This window comes from Convolutriloba macropyga, chromosome 4 (assembly GCF_964194025.1).
Source record: "Convolutriloba macropyga chromosome 4, txConMacr16.3, whole genome shotgun sequence".
Taxonomy (NCBI): Eukaryota; Metazoa; Xenacoelomorpha; order Acoela; family Convolutidae; genus Convolutriloba; species Convolutriloba macropyga.
This window is the reverse complement of record NC_134471.1, coordinates 75,379,438-75,405,662: the sequence shown is the minus strand read 5'-3', so window position 1 is coordinate 75,405,662 and position 26,225 is coordinate 75,379,438. Positions and strand designations below refer to the sequence as shown.

At 36.6% G+C, this 26,225-nt stretch overlaps 2 protein-coding genes across 4 annotated transcripts in view; both read right to left on the bottom strand.

The window, feature by feature from the left end:
* LOC142337903 (adenylyl cyclase-associated protein 1-like) overlaps positions 1-26,225 on the bottom strand; it is a 269,041-nt gene that overhangs the window by 31,071 nt on the left and 211,745 nt on the right. For 2 of the 3 annotated variants that reach the window (XM_075387536.1, XM_075387535.1), the window contains exons 2-3: positions 1,302-1,513; positions 442-1,053 (exon numbers count right to left, since the gene is read on the bottom strand). In XM_075387536.1, the coding sequence (XP_075243651.1) occupies positions 442-1,053; positions 1,302-1,505 (816 nt within the window). In that variant the 5' untranslated portion in view covers positions 1,506-1,513. Of the gene's footprint in view, positions 1-441; positions 1,054-1,301; positions 1,514-7,024; positions 7,035-26,225 lie in introns of those variants that run through there. The other variant, XM_075387537.1, reaches the window with a different exon arrangement.
* LOC142337902 (uncharacterized) overlaps positions 1-26,225 on the bottom strand; it is a 519,657-nt gene that overhangs the window by 424,598 nt on the left and 68,834 nt on the right. The gene's annotated exons all lie outside the window — the stretch shown is intronic.

Genomic DNA, 26,225 nt, shown 5'->3' with positions numbered 1-26,225 from the left:
AGATTGGATGCAATCAAACTCGAAAAAAATAATTATAGCTTAAGCATTAGAGTTATACCTATAATACCTCTGTAAATAAAGCTTCCTACAAACACAAGTATTTGCTCGCTTAAAAATTGTTTTACTCCTGAAGTTTTTCCTCCCTTTACAAACCCATGAAAAACGAAAATTTTCACTTTTCACGGCCTGATTTATAAAAGCAGACGACCATAAAGACTTTCCGCGCTGTTAAAGCTTTGAGAAGACCAATTCGCCTTCCCACAGCCCAGAAAATCTGCCATAGAAACTTTTATGCAAGAAACCATAGGTCAATACTTTCCGTCAAGCCAAGAAGTGATTGATTGAATAACTAATTGACTCCCAAACCAACCAAATAGATGCCAAGACATCGGACACATACAATTGGGTCTGGTAAATGTCTTGTTTAAACAAGGATTTTACCTGAGGCGGAGCCTTGTGATTTTCAGCCATATCAAGATATTTCGGTATGAGCGTCAACGCTACTCGGTCAAATACTTCCATTTGCTTCTCCAAGGTTCCACCCAAGTTTTTGGTCTGTTCTCCAAGAGCAGTAAGACTTGCAGTCATTTCCTGTACATATATACTGTCTTCACCAGATGATGTTGCAGCAGGCGTAACCACATTTGTACTGCTTGTTGAGGATAAATTCAACTGAGACAGTAAGGTAGCAATATCGGCATCTCTCAAATTAGCCGGACACTTGCTGGAACCTTTCCATAGAAGGCCAGATTGGTGATAATCGATGACATATTCTTTCATAGCTTTCAGTAGTTGTGACAAAGCTTTGACCCATGCTCTTCCATCGTCACCTTTGTCTCGACTTACTCGGTTTGCGTAGTACAAACATCCATCATAAGCGTCGCCGATACAATTCGCTGGCTTGGGTGATACAGAGACCCAGTTCAGAGATTCCGCTGCACTCTGGATAGCCATCAGAACTTGGTAACTGTCCTCTCCTTTATTTTTATCGGCCACATCAGAAATTTTTCTCAAGCATTCTAAGAGTGTTCGGAAAACCGCCATTGTTTCGTTCTAAAATATTTTTCATTATTAATATTACAAAATTAGACACATGACACTAGCACACATTTAGGAGACACCAAGTTAGATACATCATGACACCGTTTATGGAGTGAGAGTTTTCAAATAGGAGAAGCTAGTACTTATTACCTGTTGCTAAAATAACAAAACAACTGCAATAGATGAGGCTTAAAAAAACCATTGATTTAAGGCGCTATATTAAATAGTGACTGACGCAAACTGTTAGGAAATAAACTTACTGGTGATGGAGCGGAAAATGATTGAGAGAGCAGCAGGTATCTAGGCACAACATTCAGGATTGCATCCGAGAAAATATTACATTGCTCGGTAACATGTTCGTCCGCAATTTTTTCTGTCGCCTCTTTGTAGGATTTCAACGGTTCTTCGACAGCGTCCAGATACGCACAAACTTCAGCAGGCAGCTGACTACGCAAATCGGCCATTCTAACCTGTAATAGTCTAACAATATGAATCAATTTTTGACTAAAAGAGCATTCCACCAACAGCTCGGATAACTAAAGCCATTTGAAATTCACGCCTCCAGAATTTGAGAATCGTACAGATAAAGTCGTGAAACAATCTGTCAAAAAGAAAAGAACTGAACTTTAAAGATATCATCGCCAAGATGCATGATAAATTGCTTGAACTCAAGTAGAAAGACTTGTAGTAGTCGATAAGGTTTAAGAGCATTTGCTCAAGGGTTTTCACCCGTGTTTCAAAGTCAGTTTATAGGTTTCGTCAGTTAATAAGTTAATTTAGTGTTTTCGGTGAAGGATTTTTCGAAGAAATCTTAGTTAATCCTCAGCAACGTTTGCTTGTTTAGGTACTGCCCGTACTCTTTGTAAACTCTAAAAACTAGGTTGTAGAGAGACGGAAAGAGTTGTCGTCGGTTTTTTGTATACGGCTTTTCGGAATTTTGAATTCGCCTCTTGTATCTTGTCGGGTGGCTTCAGGGAGATTTTCTTGGAGATCTAAGGTAGTGTCATACTCTCCCCTCATGATTGCCAAGAGAAAAAGTAGGTCGTGAAGTTCAGCATAAAGACACAAGGTTAGAAGTTTAGGGTTGGTCAATCTATCTCTGTAGCTTTCATTTTAGCAGAGAATCCCTTTAATTGCCAGTTTTTGAATTTTTTCAAGATCTAACATGTTTGTCCGGGAGGGCACCCATGCCTGTGATGCGAAGGTGACAGTTCGAACAAAGTAACCAATTTACGCGTCCAGTTAAGTAGTCCAGTTACAAATGTTTGAGATGTTGCGTTTGATTTGATAGAAGGCCCTCATGGCTTTGGTTGTTCTTAATACGCAGATTAAGTTCCAGTTCAGGTTTTGTCCTAGATCACGTTGCGAAGTGCATTTTGTAATTTCAGAGTCACAGAGTTTCGCGTTGAGGTCTCCTTTGAAGCTAAGTACATGAGTCTTTTTGAAATTCGGTTTCTTTTGATTTATGGAAAGCCATTTATCTATTATTAGATGTGAAGGAAACCGATTTGTCAAATTAAAATTACTTCCGATATATAAAACAAACGCTTTCGAACTTTACGTTCATCGTCGGGTTAAAACTGTTTTACAAATTGTTAAAAGATAAAATGAATATGTATTTACATTTGTCTGAGACCACACTTAAAACAATTTCGGAACTACTCAAAAAAATTGAATCAAAAATTTTTCCTTATATACAATATTTAGCCTATTTACAACTCATATTCGCATCTGTTACCAATTTAATTAAAAACATTCCTATTCCGGATTTTCCGATTTTGGCCTTGTTCTTGTATTTTTAGGGTGATTCTGAATTTGCCCTAAACTTAAGTATCCATTTTGTGGAGGTTTTGCAAATTTCGTTTTGTCATGCACAAAATGGTTTTTGCCCTATGTATCCTCATCTAGTCAAAATTATAATTTAAACTAATATTTAAACGTAAGTTTCCGCCCCCTATATTCATCGCGTGTGTTTAGTGCCGGCTTCAGCTTGCTGATGTATATAGCTTCGATAACCATTAGTTTTTCAACTGTCCGACAGGCGTCCAGAATTTTCCATTCAATGTCATTCGTGGCGCCACGACATTCAACCAGATGTTGACCCACCTATGAATCCTTCTTTTGATGTTCTGTTATCCCTGTGGTATCATGCCAGCTTGTTTGCCCAACATAGATGGATCCTCATCCATTACATTTAATCTCCTATACCAAGTGGCCTTTCAGGTCTCTATCGAAAGATGATTTCAGGGTGGGGAGGCATGATCTTAATTTCCACGTTGTAAAAACCACTTGCAATTTGCATAGTTTCTTCAATTTGCTTGCAATGTTTTGAGTAAGGTTGCCTCTGTATTGTAGAAAATTAGTTGGCTTATCATAAGATCTAGTCTTGCTTTTTTGAGGCTCTTTTGATGTTGTTCTCAATTGGCCGCCGCTTATTTACCGCCGCGTATTATCTTTTCTAAAGTCTTAAAAAATAGGTTCACTATTTTTGAAGACCATTCATCTGGATATTGATTTTTGATCCAGCAAGTTTTGTTCTTTTCAAGAGCCTGATCGAAGGCCAGCCAATTAGAAGATGCATTAAAAACCCAATGAACCGTCCCTTGAATTACATTTTTTATATGCTGAAGCGGCGCACAGCTGCGGTGCACAGCTGCACTTTCTATTATTAGAGTTGTCTTGTTGAATTCGTTCTGATTGGAGACGATTGCTTCAAAATCATCGGCGTATACAAAGCTGATGGTGTCTTCGAGTAAGTAATTCGTTTATGAACAGAAGAAAAAAGTGGGGGCCAAGTATTGATCTTTAGGGAACCCCGCTGTTAACTGGTTCTGATTTAGAGAAGCTCTTATTTAGTTTTAGGGCCTGCTGTCTACCGATCAAACACAATTTTATTATTTTGAAGAGTTTACCATCTATTCCAAACTAACCTTTTTATTGAGAAATTGGTTGTGCGGGACAATATCAAAGGTTTTCAAAAATCAAGGTGAAAATTAGCCAATTTATTATTGTCTGGTAAGTTGTTTCGTTCGTGGATGGTGTCAAGTAGAAATTAGAGCTGTAGGTTAGCGGATCATAGGTTGATTCACATTCACTACAAGGAATTTCACAAACCACGTGAGATTTAACCTTTTTATCGAAACTCGAATAAAGCAAAGACAAACAAAATTTCAATTTCCTTGTCGTAAAAGTATTATTCAACCAACATATCTTTTGTATTTTTTTTTCAATAGAAATCTTAAATTGCCTCTCTATTGCCTCAAAAATTGGCGTTTTGCTTTTTAATGGTGTATCTATTTCTCGGTGTCTTTCTGCTTCCCTACAACGAGTGTTTCGTGACTTTCGTTTGCAGTTTTTTCCCTCACAGCATCAGGGTAGTGATTTTTCAACCAGTTATTTTGATTTATTTTAATTGACTCGTTAAAATTTTTTAAATTACACGTGCACAAAACCTATGCACAGTGCCTTGCACTATATTTTTCCTATATTGCAATGGAGCAGAACTGCGAAAGTTTAAAATTGTAGGGCTATCAGTAGGCTTATGGAACCAATTGCAAAAAATTTTTTTTTCCTGACTTATACAAATATTCCTGTTAAGAAAAACCAATTAGCCGTTTCCGTCTAAATTTTCTAATGTAAACAGAAGGCTATTATGCAACGCGTTAAAATTTTCGAGCAAATCTTTGCTTGTTGATTTTGTGGTACATACAATATTGTCAACACATTGCGCGAAAAAACATTCTCTCTATCTTGAGTTCTTTTTGGGTAAAGTAGGAAAATGAAAATTTGCTTGAGTTCAGTTCAGGCAAATTTTGATAAAACCTGAAATCTCGCATGGTTTATGAAATTTCTTGTAGTGGACTTGAAACCATCAATGTCTCCAGACTTGCCGTCATATTACCAGGAGCATGAAAAAGAGCGCCAGTATTTTGATTCACGGGTGGGGCAGCATGTGAGCAACTGCTGTGGTTCGTCAAAAGCCTTTAATTGGCAATTTATGGACCAGTGCAGCGACACTGAAAGGGTGATCGCCGTGGAGGCATTGCAAATAAGGCAACGAAAACCGAAAATAGACACACTCGACAAATACCGGTGGCAAGAACTCACCCTCAAGTATTAGTGTGACTTGTTCATAGACACATTCGAAAAGATTTCAACGAACAAAATATGCAAAAACCTGAAAAACACGCTACTGTTGGGAAACTTTCCCTAAAAACTACAGAAATGAAAAATCTAAGCTACATGTTTTGAAAGTTTAAAACCAAAGAGTTCCAAAAACTCAAAAAAGTTTTATTTAAACAAGCGGATTGTTATTACTATTAATTGCACAAACAAAGGGCGACTTCTCCCCCAGCATAAGTAAAATAGATGAGTCTTGCTAGTGTAGGTTTGACGAGTTTGTTCCATTCAAACACCGACATTTTTTGAAAAGACAAAAAACTGTCACTTAACAAAGATCAAAAATTCTGAGCTGAAACTTGATTTTGATTTCCGGGAACACAGATCACAAAGTTTACATCATTGCAAATTTTTGTAATGCTCGTTTTGATTAACCTGTGAGATAAATTTAATAATTTTTAAATCAAGAAGTTGGTTAGCACAAAATATGTATCGGCTGCAATCCTATCAAAGACAAGCAAAGACGCCTCCATAATAATTTCAGCGGTTTTAAATCTGTCCTGATGTTATTTTTGCCTTGCTAATTGCCTTTAAGCAGAGACCGCAATACAGATTTTTATGTGAAGTGTGCTATTCGATTCTCCTCGTTGGCCCTTCGCTATTGAATTGTTCAAAGTTTCTTAGTTGATGCATTCGGCTCTCTGTCCATCAGATTGCAAAGAAATTTTTTCTCCATTGTCTTGCTCTTCTACGAAAAAATAAGCTTCACACCGCCCAGTTTGTTTCAGCGGCTTCACATCTGTCCGGATATTTCTTTTTCATAGGTAAATTTTGTCAACTGTATATTCCGCTATACTCTAGATTACCGTTACATTAGTTCATACTCAACCAGTCACATTAACTAAATGTAATGTTTAGCTGTTCTATTCAACAAATTGTTTCGCCCAAATTAACCAAATATTTCAAACTGAAACAATCCAATTTTGATAGAGTTTAACGTTAATAACTCATGCTATAATTCAAATTTGCATAATGGGCTCATCTCATAAGTTGGGCACTAAGAATTTGAATAACTGTAGCCGAAGTTCTGGAAATCCAAATATTCTCCTTATTCATAGAGATCTCAGTATATAACTAAGTTTCGACCATTTCAAATCAATTCAGCGATCAAATTTGCATCTCAATTGCTTTCAAATCACACCAACGTCAAAACTTTGCCAGGCTTCGCTAAAACTAGTAACAATAACGGATATTGTTTTTTCTTCTGAAGCTTTTCTCACTTCGGAAGTTGTTCCTCAATAGAAGGTTTTAAAAACATCACAGTTAACTTACTTCTCAACCACTCAAATTTTATTGAATTGCACAATCAGTACAAAAATCTAGGGAAACAAGACGCAAAAATAAAAATTTGCCACTCAATTAATTAATAATGCTTCAAACCGCTTTGTGTGTCATTTTTTAAACGAAAAAAAAATTAACTTGTGTCAGGTGATTTCTGGCACTTTCTCAAGCTCTTTTCATGATGATTGTCACGTGGTTTTACGTGTCAAAAAATGCATATTTCCTGCATTTTTCCACAGCGAAAACACTATTTCTGTACAATAGTGCAGAGGCGAGCTTCACAATTGCTCGCCTTTTTGTGTACTCCAACATCCGTTCAACATTTCTCAGTTCGAATTACATCATCGGATTCATCGAAGGACTTGGAAACCCGGCTCAAACTCTTATATCCTCTCTTATTGCTCTCTTCCATCAATAAAACAAGAGTTCTTTTTTCATGCTTTTTTGAGAGCCATAGATTGCACATTTTAAGCAATTCTTCATAGTTGGCAAACAATTTTTGCAAAGTTGGTCCAAGAGAAAAATTTAATAAGCTTGAGTTTGTCGAAAGAGCAATCAATGATGGAAAACTGTTTGTGCGCATAATAGGTAGAGTAGACAAACAATTCCTTTGCAACGTAAGTAAACGTTTGCAGTCAAGGCATCTAAGTCATTAACGTTTTAACTGCTGTAGTCAACGATCTAGCTTTCAATGATTGCTCCAAAATACACATAGTAGTCGTAAAAACAGACCAGGCGACAAATTTGTTCCCAAGTACTGAGTACATTGCTTGAAAACTTGCGACTTCAGAAAACCGTTTCTTTAATCCTCCACAATGAGGTGCTGCAGGTCCACGGCTTCTGCTGAACAATGTTTCTTATATGCTCAGTGCCTTAGTGCTGATAGTTCTTGAAATCGTTTCGCAAGAATAGATCAAAAGCGTAGGGTTTCCAGTTTAGCAATTTAAGATGTTTTGCTTTGAAGTCCAACTGACTTTTGCCTATTCTGCATTGATGCAAATAGACTCTTCTTCATCATAAAAAGTATGAACTGAGAACTCTTGCTGCTTTTTGGAGTTTCCTTTTAAGCTTTGAGAGACTTAATCTTTTTCTGCAAATTGTTCCCGTTATAGTAACTTGACTGCATTTGCATTTTCTTTTTCCTCAATGCTGACAAGTGCTAGAGGATTGTGTGTGCTCAGTATTCGCTGTACCTAGGTCGATGTAAATAGATTAGCTTTCTGAATCACTCACAATGAACAACTCTTTTTCCTCCGTCGTATTTCGAAGGCTGATGAGAATTTGTTCTTTTAATCTGAACCAATGAATAGGTTCACTTATTTCGCCGACCATTTTTAGTGGTTGCTTCAACCACATATACAGTACATACCAATTGAAATCGTTGAGTCTGGCCAAGGGCTACATTTATAGATATTTTTGGTTCCTCGACTATCGGTTCTTTCGACGTTCCTGCCTTAGCCGCTGCTTTTTTATTCAGTCGTGCTATCAAACGCTGTTTCAACTGTGCATATTTCAATTACAAATGCTCAGTAATTTAAGCTGAGTATTCTTTTAATTGGAAGCAGAAATGCAGTGTTGTCCATATGGTTCCTTCAGATATATTAAAAGACAAGAGTAGTTCAGTTTTGTCATCCGCAGCCTTGAAGTATCTTCAATCGAGGCTTTTTTTTAGGTACAATGGAAGTTTTGTTCCACATTAGGAATTCGGCTACTACAGTTTGTTGTCCCAGGGTTGTCAATTTTTAGTCGCAATGCCTTTGCAAAGTCGTCTGATGTAAACACTGAACGGAGCAAACAGTTTGATTGGGTCAAATTTTGACGATACCAGTGACAAAAACTTCTTCCGAGTTATGGCCGCTTCAACTTCCTTATTGAAGCCTCTGCACAATTGAAAACTGTCATCAATAACATCCCACTGTTTTCTAATTCCTCTCTGTATTGTGTTCGACCTCGACTGGCTTCGTGTTACCCATTAATCTCAACTCTTCTGGTATTGCTTCGTAAACCTTATCGTTGTTGCTTATCCAAATCCTCATTAGAAACTCATTTTATGAGAGAAGAGGTTAAAACTGATTGACGAAATCAATTGCTCCTTCTGGGGTTTATTACGATGACATTGTTCATTTAGAAAATTTTTTTTATGCTGCATTCCCTGCATTTGGATCAACATCCGTATTATCGAGTCCTACTAGCTTGAGAGCATAATTTGCGCCAAAAGGAGAACTCGTAGCCCCAATGATGTGACAATGATGTTGGTATGTTTGAAAAAGTTTGTTAGTTTTTGGACGCCCAATAAACCTCAAGCAATTTTAATCCTTTTTGGGAACTTTCCGGCGGTGTTTCGCTGCGTAAAATTTCGTCTAATTTCTACCAGCAAATTTCGAGAGGCGGTATTAACTTTTAATTTGGGTGCACGACATGGTTGCTTTCCTATGAGAATGCGCTAAGCGTAAACATGAATTGAGTTGAGCAACTAATCTTGATCAGCAAAACTAAGATTGTGATTTTAGACAGTATTGAAAAATCAGTAATATGAATGAGCAGACAGTTGTTCAGAAACGCCGGAAATTAGAGAAAGCATACGAATGGACAATGGCGTGAAATGATTTTAGCCTCACAAAATTAATTAAAATGAAGTTAATTAACAATAAATCTATAGGACTTTACTGCAAATGATTCATAGGTGGCATACCCTTCTTCGTTTTTTGAAATGAAATGACAGGATGTGGAATTCTAATAATAACTTGTATTCCAGAATTTATTAGATATTCTCTAGTTAAATAGTGTCAAAAGAATTATCAATGGTTATTAATAGATCGTGAAAGCTATTAGTTGGAAAAGTTGTTTCCATAGCAGCTTAATGATCTTCAAATTGCACCTCTTTCTCAACCACCGAAAGTGAAAATGGAACTTCTGGGGTTTAATCACATTGATTTTTTAAATTTTGGAGTCCCTGGTTGGTTGGTGATACCTTGCTAATGATAGGAGTGATACTGGTCTGTGGAGGAACATGGCTCGCGCTGTCTTGAGTTGTGCCCTTAATGGATGCAGACGGAATTATTAATGTTCTAAAATTGAAAATTTCAACGAGGCTGGCATGCTTTGCTTAGTCGGTGTTTGATCCGAGTTGACAAAGTCGCTGCGTGTTCAAAATTTGAGTAATAGTTTGCACTATGTCGATAACGGCCACCCGATCAAGTATTGACCGCGGAGTCTTCATCAGTGGGAGGATTCACTTGTTAAAAGTTGCAGCCTGCTGAGGCGGTTACTGCAAAAAAGTCTATTGTAAACCTGGTGGTAGTCGTATTTCTGTGACACGATTCCGCATAACGGAGAAGTCCGGCGTTTTAGCAATGCAAAATCGCATGGCTTGAGACGTTACTCTTGTTTTAAAACAATCTGCAGCCCGGGTCACGCTTTTTGTTAATCGCCCTCGTATCTCCCTTCTGTTCTCTGGTGAAATGTATAGTGTTTGGGAAAACCTTTTCCACGGTTGTTTTTTGATTGCAGGGTTCACGTTGTTCAGAATAGATTTCGAGGGAAGTTTTTGCTCATTACAGGTTCGAATTTTGGCGCGATCGCTGTTTTTAATGCTTACTGGTAAATTTCCCGGCTAACTTATTTGCGAAGTAGAGTTGCATGTTTTCGATAGTGGAGCTAGCTGCCAAATTGCCGCTTGTTACCGGTACTTTCGAGCAGGATTAATCTGATTGCTCGTTTTCTTAGTGCAAACGGTATACATGCTTTGTTGACCGTATGAGTCGAGAATACCTATCCAATGCTTGTGCCTCTCATTCGTGTACATCTGGCGTTGCGCATGTTATACTACATTCACCGCTCGGTCAATTCTACTGCTTGCCAAGGTTCTTTTTGTAGAATCCAATAGGGTATTAAACTTTCTTCATCTAAATAAGGATTTATTACTTTCGCATGTGAGAAATGTCATTATATCGGGACAGTACATTTTTTGCCTAACGGAGTGTCTTGTCTTCTAGCGAATTATTCTTCGAAGGGCGGAAATTTTATTGTCTTTTGATTGCATATGAGTAGCTGGTACATTTTAAAGCAGATTCTACTTTAATAAATTTTATGGCTTTTCTTCTTTAAAACAAGCCAGACAAAATTTGTTTGTCTGTTTTAGGTGCAGTGATTTAAAAACATGATCATCAATAATGGCATTATCATTGCTTTCAGAATGTTTTCACAACAATTTAAACATCGTGCTTGATCATGTCTATTAGAACGAGGAATTCCGTGGTTCAAAATTTATGTATTTTGAATGCTGATTGCTTTTGGGCCATAGATTTTATCATAAATTTTTGCTGTGTTTTGAAATCCGTCTAATGCAGTTAAAAATATATTTCATGACCTTCTCATTAAGTATGGGTCCCCAAAAGTCAATTTGTGTTTCCTGAGACCATTTTCTTGACCCGGGCCTAACTACCTGTTTTTTTTGAACTGCTTAGCGGGAACAGTAGGCTTGAGTTTTACGCTTGGTTTAAGCTTGGTTTTTAATGTTGTCGAACGTTAGGTTGGGTGAATTGTTAGTCAGGTGGTGAACTTTAAGTAGACAGCAAGCCGGCGGACGAAAATGCTTGTGTCAGGGTTGTTTATGGCTGAGGTCGTAATTGCTCCAAAGTAACTCGACATCGTGATCGTTCAGATGTTTTCTCAGCTGATGAAGACAATTGCATTCAAATTTTTTTTTTCAAAAAGAGTTGTTCTGTTTAGAGAAGATCGAATGAATTCTTTCTGGTCTTTGGAAAAAATTGCACTATTTATTTGTGAATGGTAGCTTCGAGAAATATTTGTGGCATTTGAATTAAATGGCGCGAATTTACCTGAAATTATGGGAATATCTCGTTTAGAGAGTAAATGTGCACAATTTGTCTATGTTTTTGTGTTATTTGTTAGTTATTTTGAGGTTTGAGTATTGTATCTCATTGGACCTAAGGTAAAAAAGATTCATTTAAAAATTTATAATTAATGATTACCATAATTATTACCTAAATTGTAGTAGCTATTTAAAATCAGATTTTATGGGAAAATTTCGACTAGTGGTTGCATGTGCACAATTTGTATCTCTGTGTGTGGTATGTTTGAAAAATTTGGAGCTGCGTGTATTGTATTTGTTTGTTTTTGAGTCGCAAATGATACATATTTAGATATACCCAAATTTTTAAAGCTATTTAAACCTGGTGTTCGAAATTAGTTGAAGCAATTTTTGAATTTGATTGTATATAAATTTTACGTGTCATTTGCTGTGCGGATGCCATCACTAATTAGATTCCGAGAGATATAATCAAACATACCGATATAGTGGCTGGCAAAATCTCTATAGAATCGCGGCCCCTAATCAAAAGCGTGATATATCAACTTTATGTAATATTTTGAGAGCCGGGTTTTAGTGATAATTTTTGGTTGCCTTCGGGATGTGATTCTTTATTTAGGCAAATTACTTATCATGAAAGTCAATCCTAACTAATTTTATGATTTACCGTGGGAGAAGGAGAAGAGAATGACTATTTTTGGCGAAAATAATTTGGTGCAAAAATACTAATATAATGTAGAATCTCTAACAAATAAAAGATTTTTGAATGTTTTTGGTGGTTGGATAATTAATATCCCAGAAGTTTTGCTTTCGAGGCACCAGATACCGATTTGAGAAAAATAATATCATTGCTAGTCAATTTTAGTTTTAAACTAATTACCTTTTGGCAAATTGATACGATTTAAGTCTAAACGTTCGAGGCATTTTTAGTGGTTGCTTCAACCACATATACAGTACATACCAATTAAAATCGTTGAGTCATTTTAAATTTGTATTTAAATTTATATATGTACATTTATATATATTTTTGGTTCCTCGACTATCGGTTATTTCGACGTTCCAGCCTTAGCAGCTGCTGTTTTATTCAGTCGTGGTATCAAACGCTGTTTCAACTGTGCATTTTTCAATAACCAATGCTCAGTTAGCTAAGCTGAGTATTCTTATAAGTGGAAGCAGAGATGTAGTGTTGTTCATATGGTGTCTTCAGATATATTAAGAGACAAAAGTAGTTCAGTTTTGTCATCCGCACCCTTGAAGTATCTTCAATCCAGGCTTTTTTCAAGGTACAATGGAAGTTTTGTTCCACATTAGGAATTCTGCTACAACAATTTGTTGTCCCAAGGTTGTCAATTTTTAGTCGCAATGCCTTTGAGAAGTCGTCTGATGTTAACATTGAACGGAGCAAACAATCCGATTGGATCACATAATGACAATACCAGTGACAAAAAACTTCTTCCGAGTTATGGCCGCTTCAACTTCCTGATTGAAGCCTCTGCACAAGTGGAAACTATCATCAGTAACATACCACTGTAGTCTAATTCCTCTCTGTATTCTTCGAAATCGACTGCTTCGTTTTGCCCATTAATCTCAAGTCTTCTGATATTGCTTTGTAAACCTTATAGTTGCTGCTTATCCACATCTTCATTAGAAACTCATTTTGTGAGAGAAGAGGTTAAAACTGATTGACGAAATCAATTGCTCCTTTTGGGGTTTTTTACGATGACATTGTTCATGTAGAAAAAGCAATTTATGTTGCATTACCTGCATTTGGATCATCATCCGCATTATCTAGTCCTACTAGCTTGAGAGCATAATTTGCATCAAAAGGAGAATTCGTAGCCCCAATGATGTGACACTGATGTTGGTATATTTGAAAAAGTATGTTAGTTTTTGGACGACCAATAAACCTCAAGCAATTTAAATCCTTTTTGGGAACATGTGTGAGTATATGTGCGAGAAAGTTTTGTCTGGTGTTTCGCTGCGCGAAATTACGTCTAATTTCTACCAGTGCTTTTCGAGAGGCGGGATTATCTTTTATTTTGGGTGCACGACATGGTTGCTTACCAATGCGAAAGCGCTAAGCGTAAACACGAATTGAATTGAGCAACTAATCTTGATCGGCGAAATTAGGATTGCGGTTTTAGTCAGTATTGTCATATCAGTAAAATGAATGACCAGACAGTTGTTCAGCAACGCCGGAAGTTAGAGAAAGCATACGAATGAACAATGGCGTGAATGGATTTTAGCCTCACAAAAATAAATTAAATGAAGTTAATTAACAATAAATCTATAAGACTTTACTGCAAATGATTCATAGGTGGCATACCCTTCTTCGTTTTTTAAAATGAAATGACAGGATGTGAAATTCTAATAATAACATGTATTCCAGAATTTATTAGATATTCTCTAGTTAAATAGTGTCAAAAGAATTATCAATGGTTAATAATAGATCGTGAAAGCTATTAGTTGGAAAAATTTTTTCCATAGCAGCTTAATGATCTTCAAATTGCACCTCTTTGTCAACCACCGAAAGTGAAAGTGGAACTTCTGGGGTTTAATCACATCGATTTTTTAAATTTTGGAGTCCCTGGTTGGTTGGTGATACCTTGCAAATGGTAGGAGTGATACTGTCCTGTGGAGGAACTTGGCTCGCGCTGTCTTGAGCTGTGCCCTTAATGGATGCAGACGAAATTATTAATGTTCTAAAATTAAAATTTTCATCGCCGGCATGCTTTTGCTTAGTCGGTGTTTGATCCGAGTTGACAAAGTCGCTGCGTTTTCAAAATTTCAGTAATAATTTGCACTATGTCGATAACGGCCACCCGATAAAGTATTGACCGCGGAGTCTTCGGTGAGAGGATTCATTTGTTAAAAGTTGGAGCCTGCCGCGTTGGCTGTTGGAAAAAAAGTCTATTGTCGGGACAGTACATTTTTTGCCTAACGGAGTGTCCTGTCTAGCGAATTATTCTTCGAAGGGCGGAAATTTTATTGTTTTTTGATTTTATATGAGTAGCTGGTATATTTTAAAGCAGATTTTACTTTTAATAAATTTTATGGCTTTTCTTCTTAAAAACAAGCCAGACAAAATTTATTTGTCTGTTTTAGGTGCAGTGATTTCAAACATGATCATCAATAATGTCATTATCATTGCTTTGAGAAAGTTTTCACAACAATTTAAACATTGTGCTTGATCATGTCTATTAGAACGAGGAATTCCGTTGTTCAAAATGTATGTATTTTGAATGCTGATTGCTTTTGGGCTATAAATATTATCAAAAATTTTTGCAGTGTTTTGAAATCCGTCTATTGCAGTTAAAAATATATTTCATGACCTTCTCATTGGCTATGCGTCCTCAAAAGTCAATTTGGGTTTCCTGAATCCATTTTCTTGACCCGGGCCTTACTACCTGGTTTATGTTTTTTGAACTGCTTAGCGGGAACAGTAGGCTTGAGTTTCATACCTGTCGCAGTGAAAATTTTCAGTCAACTGATTTGACAACCAATTTCCTATTCATGTATCGTAACCACCATTGCGTGCCCATAGAGATCAAAACTTATAGTCCCCGTTTGATTAATTTGTAGGCCTTCCACAAGTGCTTCCGCAATCCCATTTAAATAGCAAGTGCTTTCTATATCATCGGATGCATGGATTTATATCCTTGAGCCGCGTTTTGTTTTTTTCAGTACACAGACAATCAATTCTTTGAAGACCGCGTTTTTAGTATTTATCTAGGCATTTAGTGATTTATTAAAATTTTTGTTTTTAATGTTGTCGAACGTTAGGTTGGGTGAATTGTTAGTCAGGCGGTGAACTTTAAGTAGACAGCAAGCCGGCGGATGAAAATGCTTGTGTCGGGGGTGGTTATGGCTGAGGTCGTAATTGCTCCAAAGTAAATCGACATCGTGATCGTTCAGATGTTTTCTCAGCTGATGAAGACAATTGCATTCCATTTTTTTTCAAAAAGAGTTGTTCTGTTTAGAGAAGATCGACTGATTTCTTTCTGGACTTTGGAAAAAATAACACTATTTATTTGTGACTGGTAGCTTTGAGAAATATTTGTGGAATTTGATATAAATGTCGCGAATTTACCTGAAATTATGGGAATATCTCGTTTCGAGAGTAAATGTGCACAATTTATCTGTGTGTTTGTGTTATTCATTAGCTATTTTGAGGTTTGAGTAAAGTATCTCATTGTACTTAAGGAAAAAATGATTCATTTAAAAATTTATAATTAATGATTACCCTAATTATTACCTAAATTGCAATAGCTACTTAAAACCAGAATTTATGGGAATATTTCGACTAGTGGTTGCATGTGCATAATTTGTCTCTCTGTGTATGTTATATTTGAAAAATTTGGAGCTGCGGGTATTCTATTTGTTTATTTTTGAGGCGGAAATGATACATATTTAGATATACCTAAATTTTTAAAGCTATTTAAACTTGGTGTTCGAAATTAGTTGAAGCAATTTTTGAATTTGATTGTATATAAGTTCTACGTGTCATTTGATGTGCGGATGCCTTCACTAATTAGAGTGAGTCTAAATGGGGTGCAGGAGTAGCCGAATTCAAATTGAGAATATTGACCGTATTAAATATCAGTTCGAGTTTTGCAACTTTCGCCGCCAGCTGAAATTTCTTGGCTTGATGAAATGGATTCCGAGAGACATAATCAAACAATCCCAATTTAGCGGATGGCAAAATCTCTATAGAATCGCGGCACCTAATCAAGAGCCTGATGTATCAAATTTGTTGAATATTTTGAGATCCGGTTTTTAGTGTCAATTTTTAGTGAAGAAGAATGACAAATTTTGGCGAAGATGTTTTGGTACAAATATTCTACTATAGTGTAGAATTTCTAAAAGAATCAAAGATTTTTCAATGTTTTTGGTGGTTGGATAATTAAAATCCGAGAAGTTTTGCTTTCGAGGCACCAGATACCGATTTGAGAAAAATAATATCATTGCTAGTCAATTTTAGTTTTAAACTAATTACATTTTGGCAGATTGATACGACTAAGGTCAAAACGTTCGAGGCAGTTGAATACAAACTTAAGATGTCCTTCTGTTGATCTTTTACTAGCAAATAAAATTCCAATGACAAAACAAAACGTGTTACCTAGTTCAAATGGGGTATTATCCATCGTTTTTTGAAACTGAGCCGGCAAATCTGTGAGTCCATAATAACTCTTTTTGAAACGCTAATAACCTCTCACTTCGCCATTTATACTGAAACAACAATGTCCAGCCGTATCAAAATTAGAATTCAATCGACTGTAAGCGTGATTCAAGTCAAAAGTGGAGATTTTAGCTGGTTTTTGCGACGCGGGAGAACTAATATGTTGAGAAAATGAATCGGCTAGAATATCGATATTCGGCTTTTGAGATTCGGTTTTCTGAATGATTTTTATATGATTTTTAGTGCTAATTATATTGATAAATGTTCTCTTTCATTGACTGCTATTGCGGATGTTAGAGAACTGATTCGAGCAAATTGTCTTCTTTTTCTTACATTGTACGATGATCGCAATTCGTCTTCCTTTTTGATGTTGTGAGTTGACAGGAATTCGTACTGTTTTTTGATGTTTTGGGTAAAATTGCTATATTTTGGTTGCGCTACCTGTATCTTTGAACAACGAATACGATTTACAAGTTTGAGAGAAGGTTATCTTGCAAAAACAAATTGGAGAAAGGTTAACGAAACTTTTGAGAATGATAACTTACAGGGCACTGACTACTAAAATTGTTTATAGTTTTACCTGCTGAATGTGAAGGCGATTGGGTAACACAGAGACCCAGTCCTTCACAAAGCCCTTTCCCAGTCACCTAAACTAACCCGAACTACGTTTGCTCTGCACCTGGATTAGGCTTGCTCAGTCCATTTTTCGTTAAAGAGGCTGGGATCTGTCCGATAAATCGGCTCATTCGAACAAGTTTGTAGTTGGAGTTCATTGGATTTCGTTAACAAGTGTGTTTGCTTTGAGGACTGTATGGCTTGCGTTGCATGTGGCGTGTTACAAAAACTGCATGCACTTCCAGAGCCGACCAGTAGTGCGACTGTAAAATCCCATTTGAATTACTTAGAGGTTTTTTTTCACAACTTCCCTTGACTTCTGCCAACATATTTTCAGCTGAGGTGCTACCTTCTGAATCAAAAAATTTTGAGATTTAGTCTTAGATTGTTTAATTCGAAAATATTGTGTTTTCTGGTGTTTCAATCTGATCAACAGCATTCACTGATTTTGAAGTTTTTTTTTGAGGTTATTGTTTAAAATGTTTAAAATGGTTTGGTTTTCATTGCAGACTTTAGCAAAGCAACTTGCTTGAACACATTTAATGCACTACTTCCCAAGTGCTACACATTTTTGTGTCCTAGGGACCACTCAAATACTTAACTCTGGCAGCGGGACGCCAGTGTTTGTGAGCTATGTTTGGGTATAAAGTTTCGAGACTACGAAGGCAGTTGGCAATAGTTTGTATTAGAAAAGATGACTGTCACGCTTTTCGAAGCTAAAGTACTGACAGTGAGTCCACAAAACTAGTTTTGAATCGATTAGTTGCGCGCCTGAACTTTGTGCGGTTTTTTCAATCCCAATTCCATATTGACGTCTAGGTCGGGGTCCTGTGGGGTCCAATAAATTCCTTAGGGAGCTGCGAGTTTTCGGTGTAAATTAATTTTGCGATGAACACATATCTAATGAGTGTTTCGACCTTGTTATCGAAAACACAGCTCACGAAACTTTTCATAGGATTATTTGAGCGTTTCTCCTATTAGTTTGGATATCAAGAATATAGGCCTATCAAAAGTCAAATTTTCTGGTCTAACGAAAGCGGCCTCCACAAAACTTCAAAATTCATGTGTCCATATATCAGTCACCAGTTTATAGGGTTTTGTGCAGTTAAATATTTTTCGTCTTTCCACCACAGCACTCACCATTAGTAGAGAAGTTTCGTTCGGTCCACGAGAGTCCATGCTTTTTTTCACATAGCAATCCCACATCTATTATACGCTGACAATTGTCTAGCCAGTTTATCTATTGCTGCGCGCTTCTCGCATTCTTTTCCTGCTCTTATTGTGACGAGGATCCGGGTATTGCTTTCCCATAAAAAGGCTCGAGTGAAAGTTGAGCAAGTTTTGCGTTTTGGGCCAAGCAGTGTATCGGATGATTCTTTCATTTTCAAGAAAGGCAAGTTTAAACTGTGCTCTCCATTTTTTGCTGCGTAGTGGGTGTCTGGCGTTGGCTTGACCCAGAATGTGTCTATCCCAAGGGTAGTTCTTTTATGCATGACTGGATGTGCAATGCGTGCGAAAATGTATTTGTGGTATTTGGCAGTGCGAAATCACGTCTAACTTAGAGCAAGCGAAGTTTGCGAGGTGCGATTCAATATTAATTTGGGTTTACGACGTGGATGACTTATTAATAGAAAAAGCTGAGCAAAAACAAATTGAACTGAGCTAGTGAATTTAATCAGCGCAACTTAAGTTTTTGATTTTAATCAGTACTGTAATGTCAGTATAATGAACGAACACACAGTTGGTTAGCATTGCGGGAAAATAGTAAGAAAGAGCAATGATGTGAATTGAATTTATCAACACAAAGGGGTCAATTGAAGTGAACTAAACAAAAAATCTGTGAAATTTGACGATAAAAACTTTATAGATGACATGCCCCATTGTTTTTCTGAGTCATAAAAAGCAACATGTGAAATTTTGTTGGCATCATAATTATAGAAAAATATTGGTTATTTCCGGTTCAATAAGTCATAAGAATGAACAGTGATGTAAATTAAATTCAGCAACAAAGATAGGGGTTTAAGATTTTGACTTAAAGTATATCTATAGAACTTGACTGCAAATACATTATGTATGACATTCTTTCTTGAATGTCCTTTCAAATTCGTCCGGTATCTTTACGAACCTTTTTTTGACAACTTTAGTATTTGACTGTTGTTACAAACTCTTCAAGTTTGGCTTCTGGAATCTTCGCTGCAATGAGTGAAAGGAACTCACGGCTTAGTTGTTGCTGTTCGCCGGGTTCAATTCTCGATCACTTCACAGAATTACTACATCGTACTTTTTGTCGGAAAACCTTGTCGTAATTTCTATAATCTTTTCCTGAAGTTCCTTCTTTGACTCACTGACGATGCTTAAGGATTTTGGAAGCATAGGTTTCGTTGTCCCACTAAGCCTAGATATTCTTAGTCATTTTCACATCTTTTGTGAAGGCCAAGCATGTCGTCTTCTCTTGAACGTCATTGGTTCACTGATTACCCGTCCTGTATAACGGCAAAAGATGCTTGTTCCTATATTGTAGTCCAGTGGGATTTGTACCCCATAAGCATTTTGATAAAGATTGAGGCCAAGTTCCATAAAGTTGAAATTTTCGTTAAGTACAAAACTCAAGTATTTGAAGTTTTGCATCAGATTGTTGTATTCATAGTATGTGTTTTTCAATGAAATTGAGGGTTGTGGAAACTCTTCGATCTAATGGACCTTTGGAAGTGGTCACTTTATTTTGAGAAAAAGGTTTTCTGTCTTCAGGTCTTTCGTTGAGGCTATGCCAGCTATGTTGAGTGTACAATTGGTGCTGTGGCACACAACTTTTCTTGCACAATTTGATCAATGAATAGAACAATTTATCAACTATCGAGCAAAAAAATATGTGATCCGCCTGTTGCCACCGCTCCCTATTGAGTCAAGAACTATCTGAAGAAAGCTAGTAATTTCGTGACTTTGATTGATTGTTGCTGCGCTTAAGTTGATGGCGTGGTTGTCATTGTCCATTTGGTCTTCAAAGTGTAAGAATCAGTTGTGCTTATTGGTACATCTATATATTTTGGACGCTTGGTTTAAATAATGTTTTACTGCATGTCCTTGGCCCAGCTGTTCCTAAAACTGAATAAAGTTCCAAATCTCATGAGTGCCATCAACTATGGGACAATTAGCGTATAGCTATTGCTTCGAATCTTTCATATTAGAAATCGCACTGAAATTCTAAATCTTAGAGGATGATTAGTTTCTCTCTATGTGAGCTTGTTCGGTCTTCTTCAAATCGTTTTCCATTAGAAAATGAAACCTATCATGCACAAATGTCGTTTTAGGTTGCCATATTTCAGTCAAAATTAAATCATTTTGTTCTTATTTTCCATCATTGACGTAGAATCACCACTCCCTTTTAAGAACTTGAGGTGTTTTTATGGCATGATTGCAGATCACCAACCTCTCTGTACACTTTGAGCACGGTCACACAATCAGAAAATGGTCGAACCTGACGAGCCGTGAGGTTTGACTTGCCTTGCGGAAACTCTCCATCGACTATCACTTGAGGCCTTCCAAGTTTTCTCTCCAGAATGCGTCAGGCAGTACCATATAATTGTCCAGAGTACCACATTTCAGAGTTTGTTGACTTTGCCTTGCTGGTCAGTAGAGACTTCAGGTGGCTTATTTTCTGTGAGTCGTGTGTTGGTCGTTGATCCACTGTAGCAATGAAAATAGTAGCCACTCGAGCCAATAAAAACGTTTTCCGTCAAAGCCATTCTTTTTTTTCAGCGTCGTTAGGTTACTGCTTCCTATATATCCGCTATTGTAACGTAAAATAATTCTAATGGAATCGATTGAACTATGATATCGTGAGACGTAACTATGCTTTCGGCGGTTGCTTCTAAGCGAGCTGCTGATCAATCTGGCAGCTTAGAAGGTTGTTATCTCTATCGGCCCATTTCTAGACATCTCTTCACTTTGAGGTTCAGTTGGCAGAAGATTTGTTTCGACCACTTTTTGATTGAGAGCGAACATCATCATTTTCTAACGCTGTTCTCTTCAGCTTGCGCTCTAGCTCACGCTGTTATTTCAATCGTTGAAGCTTGGATTCGAGTTCCTTCATTTGCATTCGAGCTCCAGCTTTCTTCTTTCAAACCGTGTCTGTTCTAGTCGCAACTTCGTTTCGAATTCTTTCGAATTCAATATCAAACTTCGTCATCCGTACTTCAGGCCTTTGCTTCAAAGATTGCTCCGATTTGTAATGTGTGATCAACTGAAATGCCAGTTGGTAGTTGCTGTCACTCTCATTTTTGTCCATTGCTTGACTCGAGCTGCCTCTCTCTGCATTCATTTCCGGTTGCATGCCTTTGCTAATGTAAGCAAGCTAATGCTTGTCTATATTCAATTTGCACTCCATTAGGTGTTTTAGTTCAACAAAGTTTTAAAACAACTTTCGCTGTGTTAGGTACAAGCTTGTCTCAACGCTGCAGTTGCTTGGGGGCTGTTTTTCTGCGAATTGACCACTTGCTTGGTACGGGATCAAACTTTCTTGGGTTAATCTAAATGTCTGATTATCTTGTAGTCAAGCCTCGTTCAATCTTAACTTCCTCTTCTAAATATTGAAATTTCTTGTCGTAATGGGTTAGTGCTCTCTGATACTGTGCGGGAACTGTTCAAAATATGCTGATTAATCAGAACTGGTGGCTGCTCATTTTTTAAACTGCCTTTAAACAGTATTCGCAATTCAATTTTTTTCCTGAAAAGCTAAATTGGATTCGCTTCGTTGGCTTTTCGCTTTAATTTTTGTTAGTTGGTGCATTCGGCCAAATCCATCAAACTGTAAACAGATTTATCAAACAGGAGGGAAGCTTTACAACGCCCAGTTTGTTTCAGCGGCTTCACATTTGTCCGGATTTTACTTTTTTCATGGTTAAATTTTGTGAACTTTATTATCAGCTTTACTGAAGATTACCATGCATTAGTCGATACTTATCACATAAACTAATCGTTCAGCTTTGCTGTTCAAAAAATTGTTTGGCCCAGGTTAGAATGATAATTTAAGTTTACACTATCAAATTTTGCTTCAGTTTTTTGTTAAAAACTCAAGATATAACTCAAAATTGAAAAATCGGGCCGATCTAAAGTAGTCACTTAGCTTTTGATTAACTGTTCAATTTCTGATTTTTCATGTAGTCTTCTCAATAAAAGAGACCTCAGAACATACCTTGATATTGAGTTTTTTAATTACGTTCTACCATCAGCTTTTCTTCTCAATTGGTTTCCGATAAGATCAATGTTGAAACTCAAAAAGTCTTCAGAAATTGAGACTGAGAACACAAAATCAGATTTAATTCAAAAACAGATTAAGCGAGCGGAATAGTTCTGATTAAAGTCACTTTTGAAGTATTTGATTTTTTAAGGGTTGCTCCTGCAAACTGTTTCAATTCAAACGTATGCAGAAAAAAACTCTGCCACTAACCAAAAAAAACCTGGCAGTAAGTTCAAAAATTAATCCATGGAGCACAAGCGAAAACAATTTAAAATGAAACAGCAAGAACACCTTTTTAATTAGATGAATTTATGAGTCTACACTACAATATTAAAAGGCAATCCTTTCCAAAAACCGTTTTTTTATGGAACAAAATTTTAAGCCACTCGTTGGTGAATGAAAACATTCAGAAGTCTGAATTATGTCTTCTGAGAAATTAAATTGAACTTTCATTTAATTAAAGTATTTGATAAAGTCAATTATATAGAATCAAACTGAACAAAAACCAGAAAAATAAACAAACTGTAGACAAAACTCAAAACTTCTCAAAGTTTTTTCAGACATTAAATGACGCCAACATTAAACTTATGATTAGCTTATAATCGAAGGGGAAATTTATAGTGATATCTGCTCATTTTTGATTCATAAAATTTTACGATATGAGATTGAACCAACATTACTCAACAAAACTAACAGCAAAAAATCAGACTCCAAAATTCGATAAAATGGTATTTAAAAAACTGTCAGTCATAAAAATTAGAAGCCATTGACTCCAGTCATTGATGAGCGTTTCTACATGAATTGAGATATATTTAAACTCAGTCTGAAACAAACTTGCAGAAAAGAACTTCTAAAACCCGGAAAAAAAGTGTTTTAAAACTAAACAAAATTAAACAGCTTTAAAATCATTCAACATAAAAGAGAGACTTTATGCGGCCGCATTAAATTTCGATTAAAATTCCATCACTCAAAAATGGGGCTTAGTAACAAAACAATAGAACAAAAAATGGTCTCTGAGAACACGCAATGTGAAATTCAACAAAATAATTGATTGCACACATACCAGGCCAGTCATTAGCAGTAACACACCTTTGAGACACAAATATTGCCTGTGCTGAAGTCAGTGGTTCATATTTCGTAAAAAGAACTGCATACGTTTTTACAAAACAGTCGTTACCAACAGTAAAATCAGCACTCTTCAATTGACTAGATTGAACACTACAAAAGATGGAAGGAATGACTTTAAACAAAATGAAATACAATTTCACATTTTGGATCTTTTCCGTTTTTGCCCCCCCCAGCTTAGTGGGTGCATATTATTTGCAACCCCCAGATGCACGTGCAATATTTTTACATAATGATTTACTATGTAATGACACGTGCTCTGTAACTGGGGGGAGCATAACGTACTGGGGGGGCACAAACGGAAAAGATCCCACATTTTATAAAAAGACAATTTTATCAAGCAAAAGACTCAGTTCTCCTAACACCAAGAAATGAGATGCAGAAATCAACATCTATCTGGTTTGCAATCTAAAAGTAAAACTGCAACATCACTCAGGTCACAACAAAATTTAGCTTGCCTGACCTCTCATTACTTTCAATTAAACACTTCAGGCTCAATTATTATGCGTAAACGCGTGCAAAACTAGAAAAAACTTGACCTCCGCAGTCAATTATAAATATAGAAAGAAAAAGAGGTCAACAAGACTAGATAACTATAAATTAGGCAATCAGTTAGGTTTATCAGGTTTGATATTGGCAGTGAACAAACGCTCTTTCTTCGAAATTTTTTTATCAAATCACACGAAACTAGAGAGGCGGGAATATAGACAGAATCCTCAGTTAAACCTTAGTATTTTGGTGTTGAAGTTTGGACAGTTTTACGAATAAAAAGCACACGCTTTTAGGTGTGCGAAGCAGTGAGAGCATTTTGCTGATGAGGAAAAAAATCAACAAAAACATAAAGGTGCTTTTTTTCAATACTCTGGAATTTTTGCTGAACACCGTTTTATCTAATTTTAAAGCCATTCGCTGTCGAATTGACATAGAGGTTGCAGTTGTCCTTTCCTCTTGAAAACATATCTTTAAGCCATCAAAATAACAGGTAGGTGCTCATGTTAGCCACCAATCTCAAACGAAGAGAATCAAATGAACGAAAGTTTAAAGTTGAATGAATCTTTCGAAATTTTTGTTCTCAAAGTTGCTTTTTATGAATATTAAGATTTCATTGAGCTGTCAAGTGAGAGGGCAATTCGGAACTCAAAATCAGTGGACCTCAAATTTGATGTACTAAAATCTATTAAAAAAGATTGAAAAGCAAGACAAAAAACAAACACCGTCCGGACTTAAAATTTGCCTGTTTTTTCTTCAAGCACATTGTGTCCGATCAATGAAAATATATGTTATGAATTGTGTTTATCAAACATTTCACTACTTTAATGCATAATTCATAATTCAGACTGCGACGAAAATACAGAAAAAATATACATGCAAAAACAAAAAATTGAAAAGTAGTCAATGGCAGACGTTTTCAGTTTGAATTGTTTTTTGCGTTTAATTAATATTGGTGAGAGTCCAATGGGATTTCGCAGTTTTAGAAAATTTGTTTGTTTTTAATGAAAATTAAGTGTCAAAGAATAATATTTGTTGCAGACAAAATGAGGCAGCTAAATTTTGACAATTAAAAGAATATGATTAGGACAGTCACGAGGAAAAACAAATTAGACATCAAATTTCCGCAAAATGCAAAACTGAGAAAGGTCTCAAAAACCAAAAAAATCTTGATCCAAACTTGCTTTTTGCAAAAGAAAACCATGATGAGATAAGAAATAGAATAGATATCAGAATCCTTATCAGAGAGAAAAATTTTAAAAATTGATAACTTCTCAAGACAAACAAAATTTGAGCTTTAAATTTTCGATTCGACGCCGAAGGGCTTACTGGTGTTACAACTCAACTCTCTGCGGTATATCGGTTGGCCACAATTTACTTAACAATACACCCAATTTAGCTTATAGCTCCTCCCTTCCGCAAGCGAGGTCGGAGCAATGGGTGCGTACAAAGATTAACCAATTTTTCATTTCCTCAACTCTGAATTGTTTTCAAGTGTCAAAAAATGTGTCGGCGGTTTTCGAAAAAGATATACTGGAAACTTTGGCGCTTATGTTTTGCCATGCAATGGCGAAGGGCTATCACTTTCCGACATGGTCTACAAGATTCTGAATTTTGGTTAGTCAGCCTATCACGGGAAAACAATAGCGACCAGATCTCAGAATTTCGAAGGGTTTAGATTGGTGGTTTCCTCAATAACATCCGCAAACTATGCCAAACCATCGATACTTGACTCGTTCGCGGTTAGCAACTTCTGCACTGCGCTTATAGTGTAAACCGCTTTTATACCAAACTGAGCAAACAATTTGATAGCGCAAAAAACCGGTTTTATGACACAAGGTTTCAACCTTCTTATATGCTATTGGTTAGTTTGTTTGCATATCATGATACCAGTTCCTTAATACAGTGGCGTGTTGAATACCAGACGTACTTGTTAAATGTCGGTCAAGCGGGCCGCCAATTTCACAAAAACGCAAATTCCTGACGCTACGGAATCGGCGCAGGCCGAAAACTCGATATATAATTTTTTTTCGATGATTAGGCATTTCCGGGCCTTTCGCTTACATAAGGTGGTTTGGGGGTTATGGTTCGCCTTTGGCGTAATTAGGATTTGGGCCATAGGGTGTTAGCTCATGGCCTGATTGTATCCTATCATAGGAAGCGTTCATAAAACTGGAACACGAGCGATTTCAGATTTTCAAGTAAAATTAAGATCTTTCCCCCTTATAGTTGTTAACGGAAACACAACT